The sequence below is a fragment of the Schistocerca gregaria genome, chromosome 2 (assembly GCF_023897955.1).
Source record: "Schistocerca gregaria isolate iqSchGreg1 chromosome 2, iqSchGreg1.2, whole genome shotgun sequence".
NCBI lineage: Eukaryota > Metazoa > Arthropoda > Insecta > Orthoptera > Acrididae > Schistocerca > Schistocerca gregaria.
Window position 1 is genome coordinate 351,578,822 of NC_064921.1, and position 19,466 is coordinate 351,598,287.

Consider the following 19,466-nt stretch of genomic DNA (forward strand, 5'->3'; position numbering starts at 1 on the left):
GCAGTTACTTCTGTAAAATATCTGGGAGTATGCGTGCGGAACGATTTGAAGTGGAATGGTCATATAAAATTAATTGTTGGTAAGGCGGGTACCAGGTTGAGATTCATTGGGAGAGTCCTTAGAAAATGTAGTCCATCAACAAAGGAGGTGGCTTACAAAACACTCGTTCGACCTATACTTGAGAATTGCTCATCAGTGTGGGATCCGTACCAGGTCAGGTTGACGGAGGAGATTGAGAAGATCCAAAGAAGAGCGGCGCGTTTCGTCACAGGGTTATTTGGTAACCGTGATAGCGTTACGGAGATGTTTAGCAAACTCAAGTGGCAGACTCTGCAAGAGAGGCGCTCTGCATCGCGGTGTAGCTTTCTCGCCAGGTTTCGAGAGGGTGCGTTTCTAGATGAGGTATCGAATATATTGCTTCCCCCTACTTATACCTCCCGAGGAGATCACGAATATAAAATTAGAGAGATTCGAGCGCGCACGGAGGCTTTCAGACAGTCGTTCTTCCCGCGAACCATACGCGACTGGAACAGAAAAGGGAGGTAATGACAGTGGCACGTAAAGTGCCCTCCGCCACACACCGTTGATGGCTTGCGGAGTATAAATGTAGATGTAGATGTAGATCAACTACGCTCCGTAATCTCATGCTGTGCTCACCACTGGATACCTCCAATCCCCCCCACCTGTTGCTATAAGCAGCCAATACTGTGGTTGCGTGGTAGACAATACGTGCGGCCTCGAATGCCGTAAACATCGTTGGTCTCGCTCTGAAGGAGTTCCTTGTAAGTCATTTCATATGGTCATAAATAGTATTTCACGCTGTCTGACACTAACATTATAAAGCCGGACACCTGCCGTCCTGTACGCTTCTATCTTTTCGTTGGGCTGCACGTGTACTGTTCTGTTACTGTCCACTATGATCTAGCTTTTGATGGAACCTGTCTACAAATTTACGATGATATCTTACAGTTTATCGTTATTGACTATCAAAGAGAATACATATACTGTGGCTACGTTCTATCTTAACCTAGGTTGAACAGAATTGATCTATGCAAACAGTATGATTCATGTACTGCCTTATCGCTTATCAATAGTGACGTGCGTGAACTATATGGTTTGCGCATTGTTCTTTTCCCCTTTTTCTTATACCTTAACAATGAGCAAAGTTTCTTTAAAACAGTAGGGGATCCATTGTAACCTTGCTCTGGTCACAGCTTCAAGACATTGTGACTTGGGAATCCGTCCAAAAGTCCTCACACTCTGACATATTTATCCAGTGCCTCTCTTCAAGAGGTATTCAGTACCACTGAACCAGATACAGGCGCTGTAACAACCCTACCTATGCTGTACAAAATCATAACATTTTACAAACCACAGGTGCTATAACTGTCCCACCTGTGTTGTACAATAATCCTACAAATTCCCGACTAAAGTAAATTAATCACCCTCTCCCCTGAGTAGTACAATAAAAAACTTTTACTCCTTTACTTCCAAATCTCTTCCAACATCTTATAGGTTTTTCCATTCTGTCACTTCTTTCGCTTGGTCGGATGTTCCTGGTGAATTTGCCGCTATCACGAACATGTCTATTCAAGGGACCTGTAGTGGTTAAATTGATGACATGATACCCAGTGGAATGTCTCACATCCTCGTGGTATCTCATTGCTATGGCTGTCTCGGACAATGGGCAGTGGCGATAGTAAAACCTCAGCAAACAACACCGTTGCGACTATTTACTCTAGTCCTCATCCATTGCCTCTGTACGACAACTTAAAAGTGTCTCAAGAAGCTAAGTAGTACTGGGCGTCAACTTTTCCAGATTACATCTCCTAATATTTCTGCCTTAGCTGTGACCTCAAATCTTACATTATACTTTTTACTGAAATACATGTTATCCTCCGGATGGACGAGCGGTTCTAGGCGCTTCAGTCCGGCACCACACGGCTGCTCCGGTCGCAGGTTCGAATCCTGCCTCGGGCATGGATGTGTGTGATGTTCGTAGGTTAGTTAGGTCTACTTAGTTCTAAGTCTAGGGAACTGATGACCTCAGATGTTAAGTGGCCGGCCGGAGTGGCCGTGCGGTTCTAGGCGCTACAGTCTGGAGCCGAGCGACCGCTACGGTCGCAGGTTCGAATCCAGCCTCGGGCATGGATGTGTGTGATGTACTTAGGTTAGTTAGGTTTAATAAGTTCTAAATTCTAGGCGACTGATAACCCCAGAAGTTAAGTCGCATAGTGCTCAGAGCCATTTGAACCATTTTTTGTTAAGTCCCATAGTGCTTAGAGCCATTTGAACCATTTTGAACATATTATTCTTACTGTCGTTTCTCACCCTAAATCGTTTACTCTATTACGATTTCTTATTAAAAGCAAAAATCCTTATGTCTCTTCTGTTTTATTATTACAAAATTGCCGAAGTTTTCTAGGTTCACCTTTGCCACACCTGAGTGAGGCACACTCTCTGCATTGGCTGGCGTAATGTCCTTTTTATTGGCAAACCCAACATAACTGTGGGATGTGACTAAGTGCATGAGGCAGAGTGCCCAGGCAGACTGCATAGGATGCATTTTACTGGAGTTAACAGTTCGGTACTCAGTCCCTTATTGATCACTGCAGTGGTATTGACATTATGAGAAGTGTGTAGGGAAAGGTCAAGCTACAGGAATCTTACGACTGACAGTTTGTGCTGTTGTTTCCATATCTTGCTGTCCCTGTTGTAGGTCAAATGATTCAAATGGCTCTGAACACGATGAGACTTAACATCTGAGGTCATCAGTCCCCTAGAACTTAAAAGCACACCGTCTTCAGGCCACGAGTGGCCTACTGGGACCATCCGACCGCCGTGTCATCCTCAGTGGACGATGCGGATATGAGGGGCGTGGGGTCTGCACACCACTCTCCCGGTCGATATGATGGTATTCTTGACCGATCCGCTACTTTTCGGTCGAGTAGCTCCTCAATTGGCATCACGAGGCTGAGTGCACCCCGAAAAATGGCAACAGCGCATGGCAGCCTGGATGGTCACCCATCCAAATGCCGACCACGCCCGACAGCGCTTATCTTCTGTGATCTCACGGGAACTGGTGTATCTACTGCGGCAGGGCCGTTGCCTCCCCTAGAACTTAGAACTACTTAAACCTAACTAACCTAAGAATATCACAAGCATCCATGCATCCATGCCCGAGGCAGGATGCGAACCTGTTACCGTAGCCGGCCTGTTTGCAGTCTTCTGCCACCCATCCTCTAGGTTCGTAAATGGTTTGGGAGACAGGGGAGATGTATGGGTAAGGGTCAGAAAGACCAGCGGTATACTTATAAATAGTCCTTTATTGGATCATACAACTTGGTTCCTTCATCAACATGAACAACTGCTTAGTTATTCCGTCAGCTAGAACAGTCATTGTGGTGTGTTTCCTCTTTCACATAATACGTTGCTATTGTAGCTTCAGGTGATGACATATGGCGAGTGTCTTCTATTGAGACAGACTGGACGTCATATACTGCCCAACCGGTCGAATAAGCATTATCTGGTTCAGCTGTGCTCAAATACTGCTTCTCCCTACTGATTTCCACTGGTTGCAATTGGTTAGTGTGCTGCACTGAATTGTCTGGAACACACCGCTGGCTGTGAGGTTGGCGTAACTGACAGTAAGTCAGCAAGTTGAGTCGAGTATGCGATGTTGGGCTGTGGCCTGGCTCCAACCCTTGTGGTCTGAGGATGCTGGAGCTGATAATACAATTCAGTGGCCAGTGTCTGCTGTCCAGCTGCCACCTCGTTGCTCCTCTGAGCTCCAACTTCTGCTCCAGTTCTCCTATAGTTTTATCCATTACATATTAGTACATTCGCTTTTCTTAAGATTAATCTGTTTCTTTACACTAACTTATATATTTTCGTTATTTTACTGATTAACCTCAATGAAAGGAAATTAACAGAGAATTTTCCTTAATTGGTGCTCTCAAGCGGCAGAAATTTAAATTACTTGGGAACATTACTTTTCAAAGAGAGAAAAATTAATGACTTTAGCAAAATAAATTGTTAGTGAAAACTTCTACTATGCTTACGTAACTAATTCATAGTATTCACTTTATACTGTTCTCTTTTTCGAAAGAACCTAAATCTAGCACAAGTCACGTTTCTTTCACAATTTATAACATAACATAGTTACCACAAATTTTACCAGTTTCAGCTTCAAATTTTATATGGAGTCTCATATACTGTAGGCAGATTGCCATGCCTCCCAAAATCTTCACAATAGGAACTTTTAACTAACACATTATAAGCTTACATCAAGAATCATGAAAGTATTTACAAAATTCTTCATATCACTTTTTTTGATTCTCACCCTCTCACACTTTCAGGTTAGTCACGTCAGCACTAGAACATCTATTCCACATACGCAATAAAATGTTTTAAGTTAATATTTGTTTCTAAAAACATCTCATGCCAGACTACGATCTCATTCTCAAATAGCTATTCCATTAGCTTCATGGTACTATTTATTTATTTCTACCATGATGAGCCAAAGAAACTGGTAAACCTGCAAATCTCGTGTAGGGTTCCCGCACGCCCACAGAAGTACAGCAACACGACGTGGCATGGACTCGACAAATGTATGAAGTAGTACTGGAGGGAACTGACACCATGAATCTTGCATGATTGCGCATAAATCCGTAAGATGGAGTGTACAATAGGGTGTAGATCTCTTCTGAACAAAACGTTGCAAGGCACCCCAAAAGTGCTCAATAATGTTCATGTCTGGGGAGTTTGGTGGGTAGCTAAAGTCTTTAAATTCAGAAGAGTGTTCCTGGAGCCACTCCGTAACAATTCTGGACGTGTGGGGTATTGCATTGTCATGTTGGAATTGTCCAAGTCCATAGAAATACACGATGGACATGAATGGATGCAGGTGATCAGGCAAGATGCTTACGTACGTGTCACCTGTCAGCGTCGTATCTACACATATCAGGGGTCTCATATCACTCCAATTGCACACGCCACACACCATTACAGAGCCTCCACCAGCTTGAACAACCCCTTCTGTCATGCAGGGTCCATGGATTCATGAGGCTGTCTCCATTCCCGTACAAGTCCATCCAGTTGATACAATTTGAAACGAGACTCATCTGATCAGGCAACATCTTTCCAGTCATTAACAGTCCAGTGTCGGTGATGACGGGTCCAGGCGAGGAGTAAAGCTTTGTGGGGGGCCGTCATCAAGGGTGCTCTGAAATCCCATATCAATGAATGGTTTACATGTTGACACTTGTTAATGGCCCAGCACTGGAATCTGCAACAATTTGCGGAAGGGTTGCACTTCCATCATTCTGAACAATTCTCTTCAGTTGTCGTTCATACCGTTCTTGCACGATTTTTTTCCGGCTGCAGCGATGCTGGAGATTTCATGTTTTACCGGATCCCTGCTGTTCACGGTACACTGATGAAATGGTCGTACGGGAAAATGCCCCGGAAATGCTGTGTCCCATCGCTCTTGCGCCGACTATAGCGTCATGTTCAGCACACTTCAATCTTAATAGCCTGGATTGTAGCAGCAGTAAGCGATCTACCGCGTCAGACACTTGCTGTGTGATACAGGCGTTACCTACAGCAGTGCTGTATTCTGCCTGTTTACATATCTCTGTATTTGAATAAGCAAGTATGTACCAGTTTCTTTGGCGCTTCAGTGTATAAGTCACATTGGTTGATTGTTTTAAATCATTACTTCTATAACCATTAACAATCTTTCATCATAACAGAATCTCTCTACAACAAGTCATCTTGTTGCATCATTAGTTTCTGCATACTAATTAGTTGCTTTACAACTCAAATCCAGTAGCCTTTAGATCACTAGTTTCATATCTATTGCCTATTTCTCATCCCTATAATGCATCCTTGTGCAACTAGTGTTTTCCTCGTTAGTTTCCATAAACCAATTACTTTCTTTTATTAATCACATCTGGCAATTTTACATCATTATTTCAACATATATTAATCATTTTTCCTCACAACGACATGCCTCGCTGAGATTAGTCACCTTATCTCATCATTAATTGCTTTCCTCATCAGTCATATTCATTATACATATTCTCAAAATGCATTTGTTCTGCTTTTCATTACTCTCTCTTAATAGCTAACTTAAAAAAAAGCACCACCACATAATGCTTCTCCTTTTCTCTAGACTGTGCAGAATGTTAAAGGTGATAGATATAGATCAGAATTATAGTAAAGGAAGATTGACAAGATTAACAGTATGAAAGCAAAATTAGGTAATAATGTCAATAATGCAAATGCCTAGTATTCCTCAGTCACCTAGCATTCAAAATGCTGCAGTGGCCCTTTGAGGTCTTTACAAACCCAGCTCCTGTTGTTGACGTGCACGACTCTTTAAGATGGTTCAAATGGCTCTCAGCACCATGCGACTTAACATCTGTGGTCATCAGTCGCCTAGAACTTATAACTAATTAAACCTAACCAACCTAAGGACATCACACACATCCATGCCCGAACCAGGATTCGAACCTGCGACCGCAGCAGTCGCGCGGTTCCGGACTGAGCGCCTAGAACCGCGAGACCACCGCGGCCGGCACTCTTTAAGAAAACAATATTGCATACTCCTGAGGGATTTCCTGATTTCCAATATTCCAACCTGTATGCATTTGGACGTTGTTTTTCGACTACTTTCAATGAACCCACGTATTCATCAGTAATTTTTTTTGTTTCAAACGTTATTTCTCTAGGTTTTCCCATTGTTTTGGCATTTTGTTAAATATGACAGTTTCACTGAGGTTTGCTGTACACTTCCTTGCTCCACAGTGCGGAAAATTTTAAAGTACATAGTCAATGAGTAAGTCCACATGCTGCTCAGGAAAGAAAATTTTCTTTTGACTCCCAGTTTTCTTTCTCCTTCTGAACGAGATGCCTTTATGTATCCAATAATATTCAGCTACTTTGAGATATGCAGCATCACCTAAATAACTTTCATCTAATTTAAGATTTTTATTCCGATTCTGCTTCTGCTGTAATTGTTTGCAAATCCTTTTCAGTTGACCTTGCTCATTCATTTCCATCATTGTAGTAGAAATGTGCACCCTTTCTGTATAGATCAGTGGGTTTTCATTTACACCGCCTTCCTCTACACTCCTGGGTAAAGCATCAGTGACTTAAATTTCTGATCTCTACTGTATTTACTCCCAGTATCATATTGCTGTAAATATAAAGCCCACCTTGTCAACCTTGGGTGCCTAATTTTGCAGGTCTGTAAGAAATTCAAGGCCATGTGATAGCTGTAAACCATCAGTTTGTGTTCCAATAAGTACTGCTCAAATGACCATAAACCAAAAATTATAACTAATGTCTCATGCTCTGAAAAGCAATACTTACTCTTGGATTGCTGTAAAGTTCTACTAGCAAATGCTATGGTGTTGTGTGTCTCTTCATGCCTTCTTTTTCCCACTGAAACAGATCTACAGCTGTCATGTTGATTAATCGGGTTTCTGCCGGTTATTCGCGTTTTTCCTGCACGATATTTCAACTGCGTGACTCGCAGTCCTCTTCAGGTCCTATCTGATGCTGATTCCAGTGTTGAACGAGTCCGGTATTGATGCCTACCGTGTGCTAGGTGTTCCCGCTGCCTTCCGCGCCGCGTCTGGCGCTCTGTCCGTGGTGAGCGCCGACCAATAGCAACGGCTGTAGCACTTTCTTCTAGCCGCGGCTGTTCCGAACGCTGTGCGCGTATCGTGCAGGAAAGACGCGAATAACCTGTAGAAACCCTATTAATCAACATGACAACGCCTCGCTGGGACCGGCAGTGTTGGCCGTGCGGTTCTAGGCGCTACAGTCTGGAACCGCGCGACAGAGCTTGGATAACGTGTACAGATACATCTGCCCATGCAGCTTCAACTCGATACCACAGTTCATCAATAGTAGTGACTGGCGTATTGTGACGAGCCAGTTGCTCGGCCCCCATTGACCAGACGTTTCCGTTGATCAGGTAAGGTTTCGCAGGGATCAAACGAAGGGTAGAGCCACGGGTCGTAACACGTCTGAAATGTTACGTCCACTGTTCAAACTGCCGTCAATGCGAAAAAGAGGTGACCGAGACGTGTAACCAATGGCACCCCATACCATCACACCAGGTGATACGCCAGTATGGCGATGTCGAATACATGCTTCCAATGTGCGTTCACCGCGATGTCGCCAAACACAGATGCGACCATCATGATGCTGTAAACAGAACCTGGATTCATTCGAAAAAATGAATTTTGCCATTCGTTCACCCAGGTTCGTCGTTGAGTACACCATCGCAGGCGCTCCTGTCTGTGATACAGCGTCAGGGGTAACCGCAGCCATGGTCTCCGAGCTGATAGTCCATGCTGCTGCAAACGTCGTCGAACTGTTCGTGCAGATGGTTGTTGTCTTGCAAACGTCCCCATCTGTTGAATCAGGGATCGAGACGTGGCTGCACGATCCGTTACAGCCATGTGGATAAGATGCCTCTCATCTCAACTGCTAGTGATACGAGGCCGTTGGTATCCAACACGGCGTTCCATATTACGCTCCTGAACCCACCGATTCCATATTATGCTAACAGTCATTGGATCTCGACCAACGCGAGCAGCAATGTCGCAATACGAGAGACCACAATCGCGATAGGCTACAATCCGATATTTATCAAAGTCGGAAACGTGATGGTACGCATTTCTCCTCTTTACACGAGGCATCACAACAACGTTTCACCAGGCAACGCCGGTCAACTGCTGTTTGTGTATGAGAAATCGGTTGGAAACTTTCATCATGTCAGCACGCTGTAGGTGTCGCCACCGGCGCCAACCTAGTGTGAATGCTCTGAAAAGCTAATCATTTCAATATCACAGCATCTTATTCCTGTCGGTTAAATCTCGCGTCTGTAGCACGTCATCTTCGTGGTGTAGCAATTTTAATGGCCAGTAATATACAATCTGTTGATTGGCTAACAATACGAGACCCTCGTTACCAATCCATTCTGTGAAAACCGCACCTCAATAGAACATTTCTGCAAAATTTATGGTGCATGTTTTGGGTGATATACATTGTAATCTATTCTACAGCTATATTACAGTAACTCGCCACTTCACGTAATCTTGCTGAGCCCCTGCAGTACGCAACCAGGCTTATGGGAAGCAGCAGCAGTTCAGTTAGCAACATTGTTGTAGACACATTCCGAGTGCATAAGCAGACTGTAAATCCTGCACGTAATCGTCATTTATATAATGGTGCACTAGTGCGTGCATGTGAGATTGTCACGTTTGACATAAATAAATAAGTAGAAGATAACTCGAGGAGTTAACGAAATAGGAATTGAGGAATTCAAGAACTAGTTTTAAAATATAGTCTGGAAATACATACAAAATATATCTGCAAAAATTACAAATGTAATGTATTCTGTAACATAAGCGTAGGCTGCACGGACAATTGTTCCCATAAGCAACTAACCTCGATCTAAAGATCTCATTTTTCTCAAACCCTGCAAACAAGTGAACGGAGAACATAAGTAATAACCAAAAGAATATTGTACTTAACCTCAATTAATACAAATTATTACAATACTGCATCACAGTACAAATTGAATTGTGGAAGTCTAAAGATGTGTGTGTGTTTTCAATAAGCAATAGGCACAAAGTAACAATGCGGATGCGATCGAACCGCGGTATTGACCGTCTACGCATGGTTGTACTACAGACAACACGAGCGGTGTATCTCCTTCCTGCTACATTGACTGGAACTGATCGGCTGTCGGAGCGCCTGCGGCTAATAGGCGCTGCCATGCATGGTTGTTTACATTTCTGGACGGGTTTAATGACGTCCCTGAACAGTAAAGGGATTGTGTCTGTGATACAATACCCACAGTCAACGTCTATTTTCAGGAGTTTTGGGAACTGGGGTGATGCAAAACTTTTTTTGATGTGTATACGTTTTTCCTTTCAAATTGTGTACTTATGTGACAAAAGTCATGGGATACCTCCTAACATCGTGTCGGACCTCCTTTTGACGGCGTAGTGCAACAATTCGACGTTGTATAGACTCAATAAAGTGTTGGAAGTATCCTGCACAAATATTCAGCCAGCTGCCTCTACAGCCGTCCAAAACTGCAAAAGTGCTGCCAGTGCAGGATTTTGTGCATGAAATAACCTCTCGATTACAATAAATATTCAATGGGATTCATGTCGTTGCGATTTGGGTGCCCAAATCATTCGCTAGAATTGTCCATAATTTGTTTCAGACCAGTCGTGAATAGCTGTGGCCCGATGACACGACGCCATTGTTTGCGAACATGACATCCGTGAATGGCTGCAAATGGTCTCCAAGTAACCGAATGTAACCATTTTCACTCAACGAACGGTTCACTTGAACCAGAGGACCCAGTCTATTCCAAGTAAACAGTCCACACCATTATGGACCCACCACCAGCTTACACAGTGCCTTGTTGACGACTTGGGTCCATGGCTTTGTGGGGTCTGCGCCAGACTCGAACCAAACCACCAGCTCTTAGTAACTGAAATCGGGACTCACCTGATCAGGCTACTGTTTTCCAGCTGTCTATGATCCAACCGATATGGTCACAAGCCCAGAAGAGGCGCTGCAGGCAATGCGGTGATTTTAGCAAAGGCACTCACGTCGGTCGTCTGCTGCCATCGCCCACTGACGCCATAGATTCGTATGTCCCACATTTATTTCTGAGGTTATTTCACTCAGCGTTGCTTGTCTATTGGCACGGACAATTCTGGGCATAAGTCGATGCTCTCGGTCGATAAGGGAAGGCCGTCGGCCACTGCGCTGTCCGTGCTGAGAGGTGATGCCTGAAATTTGATATTCTTGGCACATTCTTTACATCGTGGATCTCTGAATACTGAATTTCTTAAGATTTCCGAAATAGAATGCCCCATGCACCTAGCTCCAACTATGAGCCCACGTTCAAAATCTGTTAATGCCTGTCGTGCGGCCATACTCACGTCGGAAACCATTTCGCATGGATCACCGTTTAGAAATGACAGCTCCTTTAATGCCCTGCCCCTTTGTACCTCTTGTACGCGATACTACGGCCACTTGTATATGTGCATATCGCTATCCCATAACTTCTGTCATATATATATTCCACTCCGTAATTGAAAACGGAAAACACGTGTGTACGTGTACCTCACCCCTCATGGTAATGTACATGTGCGTCAGTGAAAAAGACCAATAAAAAGGTGTTAGCATGTGGACGTAATGTGCTGTTCCAGTCTCTTCTGTACCTAAGGTCCATCACCGTTCCCTTTGCATCCCTACGTAATTCGGTGCTCTCCGATACACACGAACGAACAGCGGAGGACTGATACTCAAGCGCCAACTTTAGGTTACAATATCTCCGGATGTAATTAACATTTTACAATGCAACAAACGGCACTGATTACGTATTTGTTTATATGTTCAGATGTGCTAACAAAACTAACGGCGTTCCATTTAAAAATACGTAGGTTTGTGTTAAAAAACATACTTCCGTGCATCTTTTTATGGTTTGTATTAACCAATTACACTAGCCCCTCTCCTCACGTTCGGTCTGTGGAACCGATTCGTCAGTATTTCATGTGGTTTACGAAATATATCCAGCGGTAATGTTAGGTGACTCATCCTTTTCATTTCTGAAAAATGTATACGGAAAATTGAGTTTGCAGAATAGTAAAGACATTTCATCGCATTGGCTAAGAAAGTATTGCGCAGATGCTCACACGCAGTCTGTTGCGCTTTTGGAAGGTCACTACATATTTGTACATGTTTGGACTAAGTGTTCTCCAGATTTGTCTCCTAGTGACCTTCACTCAGAAAGTTTTTCAACAACAGTTCTAAGCTGACTTGCTGTGGTTTCGTTGCAGGTGGAGGTCATCGCTTTCAAGTGGGGCAGTACTGGTGGATGGAGTCAAATTTACTATCTGAACTACACCAAACCCTACGAGTTCACGAAGACTAATTTTCCTTTGGTCTTTGATCTTCTCTTTGTGGAGATGGGCATGGACAAACAGCCAGTGACCCCTGTAAGTATTCCATCAGGACACTAAAATGAGTATCTCTCCAGAAGGATGAACAGTAATTAGCACTTAAAATATCTGAAAAATTAATGTTGTTGCTAGGCTCATAATAGTATGTGTACATCTGGAAAAGCTGCAGATTTTTTAGTTAATGTGTTTTTTTTGAAACTGTGCGATGCCTTTAGAGAACTGCAAAAGGAATACATCATGTTTGGCAATGTTCATGGTGCTACCCACACTCATTTGTTGATCACGTTAGAAATGTACCTTCGGAAATTTGACACCAGCTCAGGAGCTGCTCTAGCACCTGACGGACCGACACCTCTTATGTGGCGTTTGCTTGGCTTCAAGCAAAAGAGCAGGCGCCAGTCTCAATTTGCGTCTAAGATTCTGACAGGTACATTTGTAAAATGCACAAGAAAGTTGAGTCGTTGGCGCCAAAGGTGTTACCGAAATGGAAGATCTTAGAGGCACCCTTTGTCGTTTTATTCACCCATTTGTTAGGGTATCCAGAATAATAACGCCACAGGAGAGTAGAAAACAGGAAGGCTTAAAATCCACAGGCGCCCTTTTCTGCTTCGGATCGCGTTCAAATGGTTTTAAACGGTCCCTATTGATTTCAGCCCGTACACGAAAGCAAAAACTTTGGTCGCGCTGCACTCCGAAGGGGTCCGAGCACGTTCACTGGGGATGCAGCCCCACGACGTCCTGAGTGAAGGGTTGAAACGTCCAACGGTGTCTGCAGTGTGATGGGTTCGCAAGAGGATCTCCCTCTTGCTCATCGTATTGCGAACTGTCGTTTTCAGTTGGGAAAAGTGTGGAAATCAGCCCTCATCCCCCCCCCCCCCCCCCCCCCCACCAGCGAAAATAGTGGTTTCATTAACGCTCTTTATACTGCCCCATGAGGCCTCTTCGTGTCAGTTCTGAGCGGCGGTGGGTCTGAAATGTTTTCCTTGGCCACCCATATGAATACGGCGTGGTTTCAATGCTTGGTGTCACGCTTCTAACCTCCGCCGCACAGACGTCAAAAGATGGCGTGAAATGTGTGTAAGAGGGGCTGTGACGACCTTCCAATCGTGTGACACGGCCACGGTGGTGTCGAGCAGAATTGTGGTGAACTTTTGTGGCAATGAGTCATCGTTAAGCCGCCTTACACCTCAGATGAACGTCTGATCTATGGCTTTTTTTCGCATGTGTTGGCACCTTGCTGTTTGAAGCGTCGTCGAGCTCCACGGTGACGGCACAGGGCACCGTTCTTTTGCACCATTACGGAGGTTGTAGGCACCATTGAGTCAAATTTCAAACTTATGTTTCGCAATGGGAGCCAATTACGGGGTTTCGAAGAAGTGATCCTTTAATATCGTTACACAGTGTATAAGAAATGGACGTCTATGAGATTGGTACATACTTATACAGGAGCTAACGTACACATCATTGTGAAATGGGGCCTTCCCTCTGTCGAGCGATAGGAGCTGTTTTAAAATTTCGCGTTTACTTTGTTTTGTGATGTAACAGTTGTAAGGCCTTACGTGTAGCTGAGTTAGACATCATCTCACTTTTTCTGCTGATCATACTGAAACGCCCGCTAAACCCGCTGGGCAGAACAGGTAATTAGGATTGTGGAAAAGGCCAAATAAGGTTGGGGGCAGTTTCACATTGTAATTGCAATTTACTGTAATTTAATATCACATTTACAACCAAAGCGGCACATAGCCGAACCTTTACCAAATGCAACTCTCTCACGGCTGAAGGCCTCCAAACAAGAAATCTTAAAAATCAACAAGATAAAAATGCAATTAAAATAGTAAATAAAATAATTAAAAAAACATATCACAGCTAGGTGGAAAGTCTCAAGGCAAAGTAGATAGAACAAACATATGCAAGGTGCAATACAAATGGCTTGAGGCCACAATTAAATTTCACAATTTTAAAATATATTACCATAATCTTTTAAAGGCAGAATGCCGCAATGTTTAAGCTTGAAAGATAATTTTAAGAATAAAGTTGCAAGGCTAAAAGCCCACAATTAATTTTCCAAAATTTTTAAGAAAATATAACCATAAGCCTTAAATTTTAAATAGCTGAAAACAGATAATTAAACACCGGTGAGAAAGACAATAAAGACAACGGCACTCAGAAGCCTCCAAGGGGTCGGTCTTCCCTCGTTCACTTAGGTGAGACAGGATGTGAGCCCAACTACACTTGATCCGTCGGAACCCAACCAGGGAACAGCCACTGACCGACCGACAACGATTTGCTTGCCACCAATCGGTCATGAGAATTCAAACACAAAATGTGACTGGCGTGATTATCCACAGACAAATATGTGTATGTATTAAGCTGTCAAAATTACACACCGTGTTGGACAGCGACAACAGGTGAGGAAAGGACACTGCCTAAAATTACATTAGCGGCCAGGGCATGTAACCGGAACAGTAACGGCCACAAGGCAGAAAATTCCGCTGGTGCACTTGAATTGTAGTCGAGCAATATGGTTAACTGCAACACATAGCAGCTAAATTTCCCCAATAGAAACACTCGGTGTTGCTCACAGGAAAACATCCCTAACTGCGAACCACCGAAACGAACCACACAACATGAATGGACGTGGTGTGGATAGTTAAAACCACTACTGAACTTTGACGTTCTGGGTTGGTGAACCACGAAGCTCGTAGCGATCAGACAGCTCCACACACGCTCTGACACTGCGCAGGGACCCCCAGCAGACCCAGCCGACTTCACCGGATGGAGATATCTTCCCTGGTCCGCAGCAACCGTCCGACTCCTCTCAGAATGCCGACAACATCTAAAATAGTCGCCAGTGTAAATAACACCAATTACTCACACAACCTGACCAACACTTACACAAAGACCTGAACGATACACAACAGTAACTAAGCACGCACGATGACAAATCGGGAGTCGATGCGCGCGCGCACACTCACACGCACACACACACACACATACACACACACACAGCCGACTCATGAACGATCGGCGAGCCAAAACGCGTCGTCCAGTAGGACGACCGACCGACGATCCACCAAGACCGTGGCCCGGCTCAAGTGATACGTGGCGGCAATGGTCGGGTGAGCCGTGTCGACGCAGACGTCACTGCTGCTCCAACCCGACTGCACTATTGCTGCATTGCAACTCCCCGACTGGCAGGTCCGGACTGCGCTCCAGACACGTTCCAACTGACTGGCAGCCCGAACTCCCGACCCGAACTCCCTTACGACAGACAACGATCGGGCAGTAACAGCAGCCAAGCAAAGATAGTATGAGAGGGGATATATCGATATGCGCTGCTAGCGCCGGTCACAGTCAGGCAATAACAGTAGTAATTTAAATTAACGTAGTGAGGTGGAAGTACGTTAAAAACAGGGTGTAAAATACACGGTGGTGGGAACACGAGCCACGCACGGCTCATATACGGTCTGCTATGGCAGGTACCACAAAATGCACTTACCTCTCTCTGTTATGCGCGCCGCCATTCTGCCTCGTGGTTGGAGCTCTTCGGCAACTACCCGCTCGTTGATACACGCTGCATGATGCACGCTGTTGTGCATAACTTGAGTTCAAAAGAACTGCTGAAAGCACTGCAGAAGGGCGAGTGGAGACAGCTCTGCGTGGATTCAGGATAGCTGTTGGGAAGCTGTGAAGCGCTAACGACGCCAATAAGACATTATTAGAGTTCAGTTCTTTATTCTCAATGTTAAGTCGACGTTCTTCTTGGCTGTTGCTAATTCAACTGCCTGTTGGGTTCTAGCTGACTTCCGTCGAGTCAGCCCAGCGTTTGCAGGCCCAGAAGGTGATACCGGAAATCCTGGCGGTGTTAGGGACGGTGCCGGGTTGTTTCTGGCGCTGGCTATTGGAGTAAACACGGATCCCACTCTGAATTCTATAATGACCCTTAATGATCCATCCGCGATGTACCTCGTGTCGGTAGTCGTATGGTCGGTTGATCTCCTCCCTACCCCTGGTATCTTTCAGCACCCAAAGGCCTCTGGGTGTTGAACAGGAATGCAGACTCCAAGAAGCCATGTTGCTGTCTTTCACCTTTCACTCCGGTATTGACAGCATCAACTTGAGTACATCTTCGGCTAGTTCATAGACTGTTTCGGAGCATCTAGGAGATAGATCCACTACAGTATCGTAATCATGGGATCGAGGGCTATTACTGTGAATGCCTTCGGCCCGAATGATCAACTCGTGACAAAATCTGGAGAACTGGAGTATTTAAAGGAAGTTAGTGTAAGGCTATGGAGACGCGTGCTCCCCCTCCCGATGGAGAGACTGATCAACAGACGCAAGACGAAGAGACGCCCACCGAGGCAGGCCTCACTCGACGAGGAAGAGCAGGAGGAAGAATTGCACGAATGCCTGCCGCTCCCAAACGAGCGCAGCGTGCAGGCTGCGCTAAAGAAGATATCCGTGTCATTTCGACACGGGACGTACCCACGCCTAAACAACCCATATCCTTTTACCCCTCCGGACATTCCTAAACCTCTTCTTCCCCATAAACCACATGATGTCCGCGAAATTCGCGACCTCACGGTTGGTGTCATACCGAAGACGGAGCTTAGGATCACAAATACCAATCCTGTATTCAACCCTGACAACTGGGTACATTTTTTCCGTATTTCAGGAAGCTGGTTGAATGAGGAATGGTGGCTGAGAAGAAAGAAGCCTCCCCCTGAGGATACGCCAGCCGTCGAGTACTTCAACAACCCGAAGAAGAAAAAGTTAATTTAACCGCTAACTTGCTTCCTGCCATGGTTTCTTTCTACAGGAGTACAACACCAGGACAATTGATCAAAAGAAGCCGACTGTCATCAGCCAGAGAACACTGAGGGGAAATAGCAGCCTTCTGCTTAGTCTCCAGCACATCGGACCATATGAGAGGTCCGTCTGCCTTGCGACCTGCGACCTGGGGCCATGACGCAAAGCTCGGTTCATAATGACCGAATGTGGCCTCCTCATTCTGCTACATTCATTTAACCGGCTGTTAACTGCTGTGTCGATCCCTCGCTATGAGCTCTTATGAAATACACTCCTGGAAATTGAAATAAGAACACCGTGAATTCATTGTCCAAGGAAGGGGAAACTTTATTGACACATTCCTGGGGGCAGATACATCACATGATCACACTGACAGAACCACAGGCACATAGACACAGGCAACAGAGCATCCACAATGTCGGCACTAGTACAGTGTATATCCACCTTTCGCAGCAATGCAGGCTGCTATTCTCCCATGGAGACGATCGTAGAGATGCCGGATGTAGTCCTGTGGAACGGCTTGCCATGCCATTTCCACCTGGCGCCTCAGTTGGACCAGCGTTCGTGCTGGACGTGCAGACCGCGTGAGACGACGCTTCATCCAGTCCCAAACATGCTCAATGGGGGACAGATCCGGAGAGCTTGCTGGCCAGGGTAGTTGACTTACACCTTCTAGAGCACGTTGGGTGGCACGGGATACATGCGGACGTGCATTGTCTTGTTGGAACAGCAAGTTCCCTTGCCGGTCTAGGAATGGTAGAACGATGGGTTCGATAACGGTTTGGATATACCGTGCACTATTCAGTGTCCCCTCGACGATCACCAGAGGTGTACGGCCAGTGTAGGAGATCGCTCCCCACACCATGATGCCGGGTGTTGGCTCTGTGTGCCTCGGTCGTATGCAGTCCTGATTGTGGCGCTCATCTGCACGGCGCCAAACACGCATACGACCATCATTGGCACCAAGGCAGAAGCGACTCTCATCGCTGAAGACGACACGTCTCCATTCGTCCCTCCATTCACGCCTGTCGCGACACCACTGGAGGCGGGCTGCACGATGTTGGGGCGTGAGCGGAAGACAGCCTAACGGTGTGCGGGACCGTAGCCCAGCTTCATGGAGACGGTTGCGAATGGTCCTCGCCGATACCCCAGGAGCAACAGTGTCTCTAATTTGCTGGGAAGTGGCAGTGCGGTCCCCTACGGCACTGCGTAGGATCCTACGGTCTTGGTGTGCATCCGTGCGTCGCTGCGGTCCGGTCCCAGGTCGACGGGCACGTGCACCTTCCGCCGACCACTGGCGACAACATCGATGTACTGTGGAGACCTCATGCCCCACGTGTTGAGCAATTCGGCCGTACGTCCACCCGGCCTCCCGCATGCCCACTATACCGCCTCGCTCAAAGTCCGTCAACTGCACATACGGTTCACGTCCACGCTGTCGCGGTATGCTACCAGTGTTAAAGACTGCGATGGAGCTCCGTATGCCAGGGCAAACTGGCTGACACTGACGGCGGCGGTGCAGAAATGCTGCGCAGCTAGCGCCATTCGACGGCCAACACCGCGGTTCCTGGTGTGTCCGCTGTGCCATGCGTGTAATCATTGCTTGTACAGCCTTCTCGCAGTGTCCGGAGCAAGTATGGTGGGTCTGACACACCGGTGTCAATGTGTTCTTTTTTCCATTTCCAGGAGTGTAGATACAGTTTACTTCAATGTGCCTTACAAGCTAACGAATATGCTTGTCTCGCTTTGTTCAGTTTTGCGTCCTCCTTCCCACTAAACGCTTATTCCTTACTTGCTAGACAGTGGCGTCGACCTGACCTACTTGCGACATAAAGCGCTTCCTGCTTCCGCCACTGTTCCTGACACGACTTGAATTTGCCTGAAGCAATGTGAGTTTCGATAATATTTTTCTAATTTCCACCCTTACTGTTCTGCGCCTAAAAGCATTTAAACACAAATAAATGAAAAACTTAGCTTACCACACTATTTTTTATAATTATTTTTTAAATTAAATTATTGCGAGTATAATAATTTTATGTCGCTCAACGGCCAAGTGTACCTCTTTTAGTTAAATGCTATGTCGGTGACTTGCGTGTCCCAATTATTACCATCATATCCTTTTTCTGATTTTGTACCTGTAGCACTGTGGGCTTTAAGTTCATCATTAGTCTTTCTAGCAGCATCTCTCCGCCATAAAGTATCATCACGTCCCTTATTTGCTGCCCAGAAATAATTTTTGAGTTATGGATAAAGAGTTTATTTTGCTCTATGACTGGAAGTTAATGCAGAGCTACTTTAGCCTTTGCACTGAGATTTTAATTATATGCTTAATTTTAAATTCAAATTTTAATAGATGCATTTCTGGAATGACGTTGCATCAGACTGGAAAGGAACAGATTGAAATGTGGACTCCCATCTGTGCCATACTTTAAATTATTTTTATATGTGTCATTTTTGGGTTCGTGCCACAGTCGAAAGGTATAATTTAAGATTTGTGCCTTAATTTTGTCATCTACCGCTTGTAATCCGCCTTGACCAAAGTGCATTCGGGCAGACATCTTCCACTGGTTGATTTTAAGCATGATAAAAACGTTCTGTGACAATTCAGTGGGTAAATCGTCCCCTTGATGATCAATAATATTGCGC

The 19,466-nt window shown here is 45.3% G+C and overlaps 1 protein-coding gene across 2 annotated transcripts in view; it reads left to right on the forward strand.

Moving 5' to 3' along the window:
- The window catches only part of LOC126337037 (uncharacterized), a 132,288-nt gene that overhangs the window by 52,547 nt on the left and 60,275 nt on the right, over positions 1-19,466 (forward strand). For both annotated transcript variants that reach the window (XM_050001340.1, XM_050001342.1), the window contains exon 3: positions 11,886-12,044. In XM_050001340.1, coding sequence (XP_049857297.1) covers positions 11,886-12,044 — 159 coding nt within the window. The remainder of the gene's footprint in view (positions 1-11,885; positions 12,045-19,466) is intronic.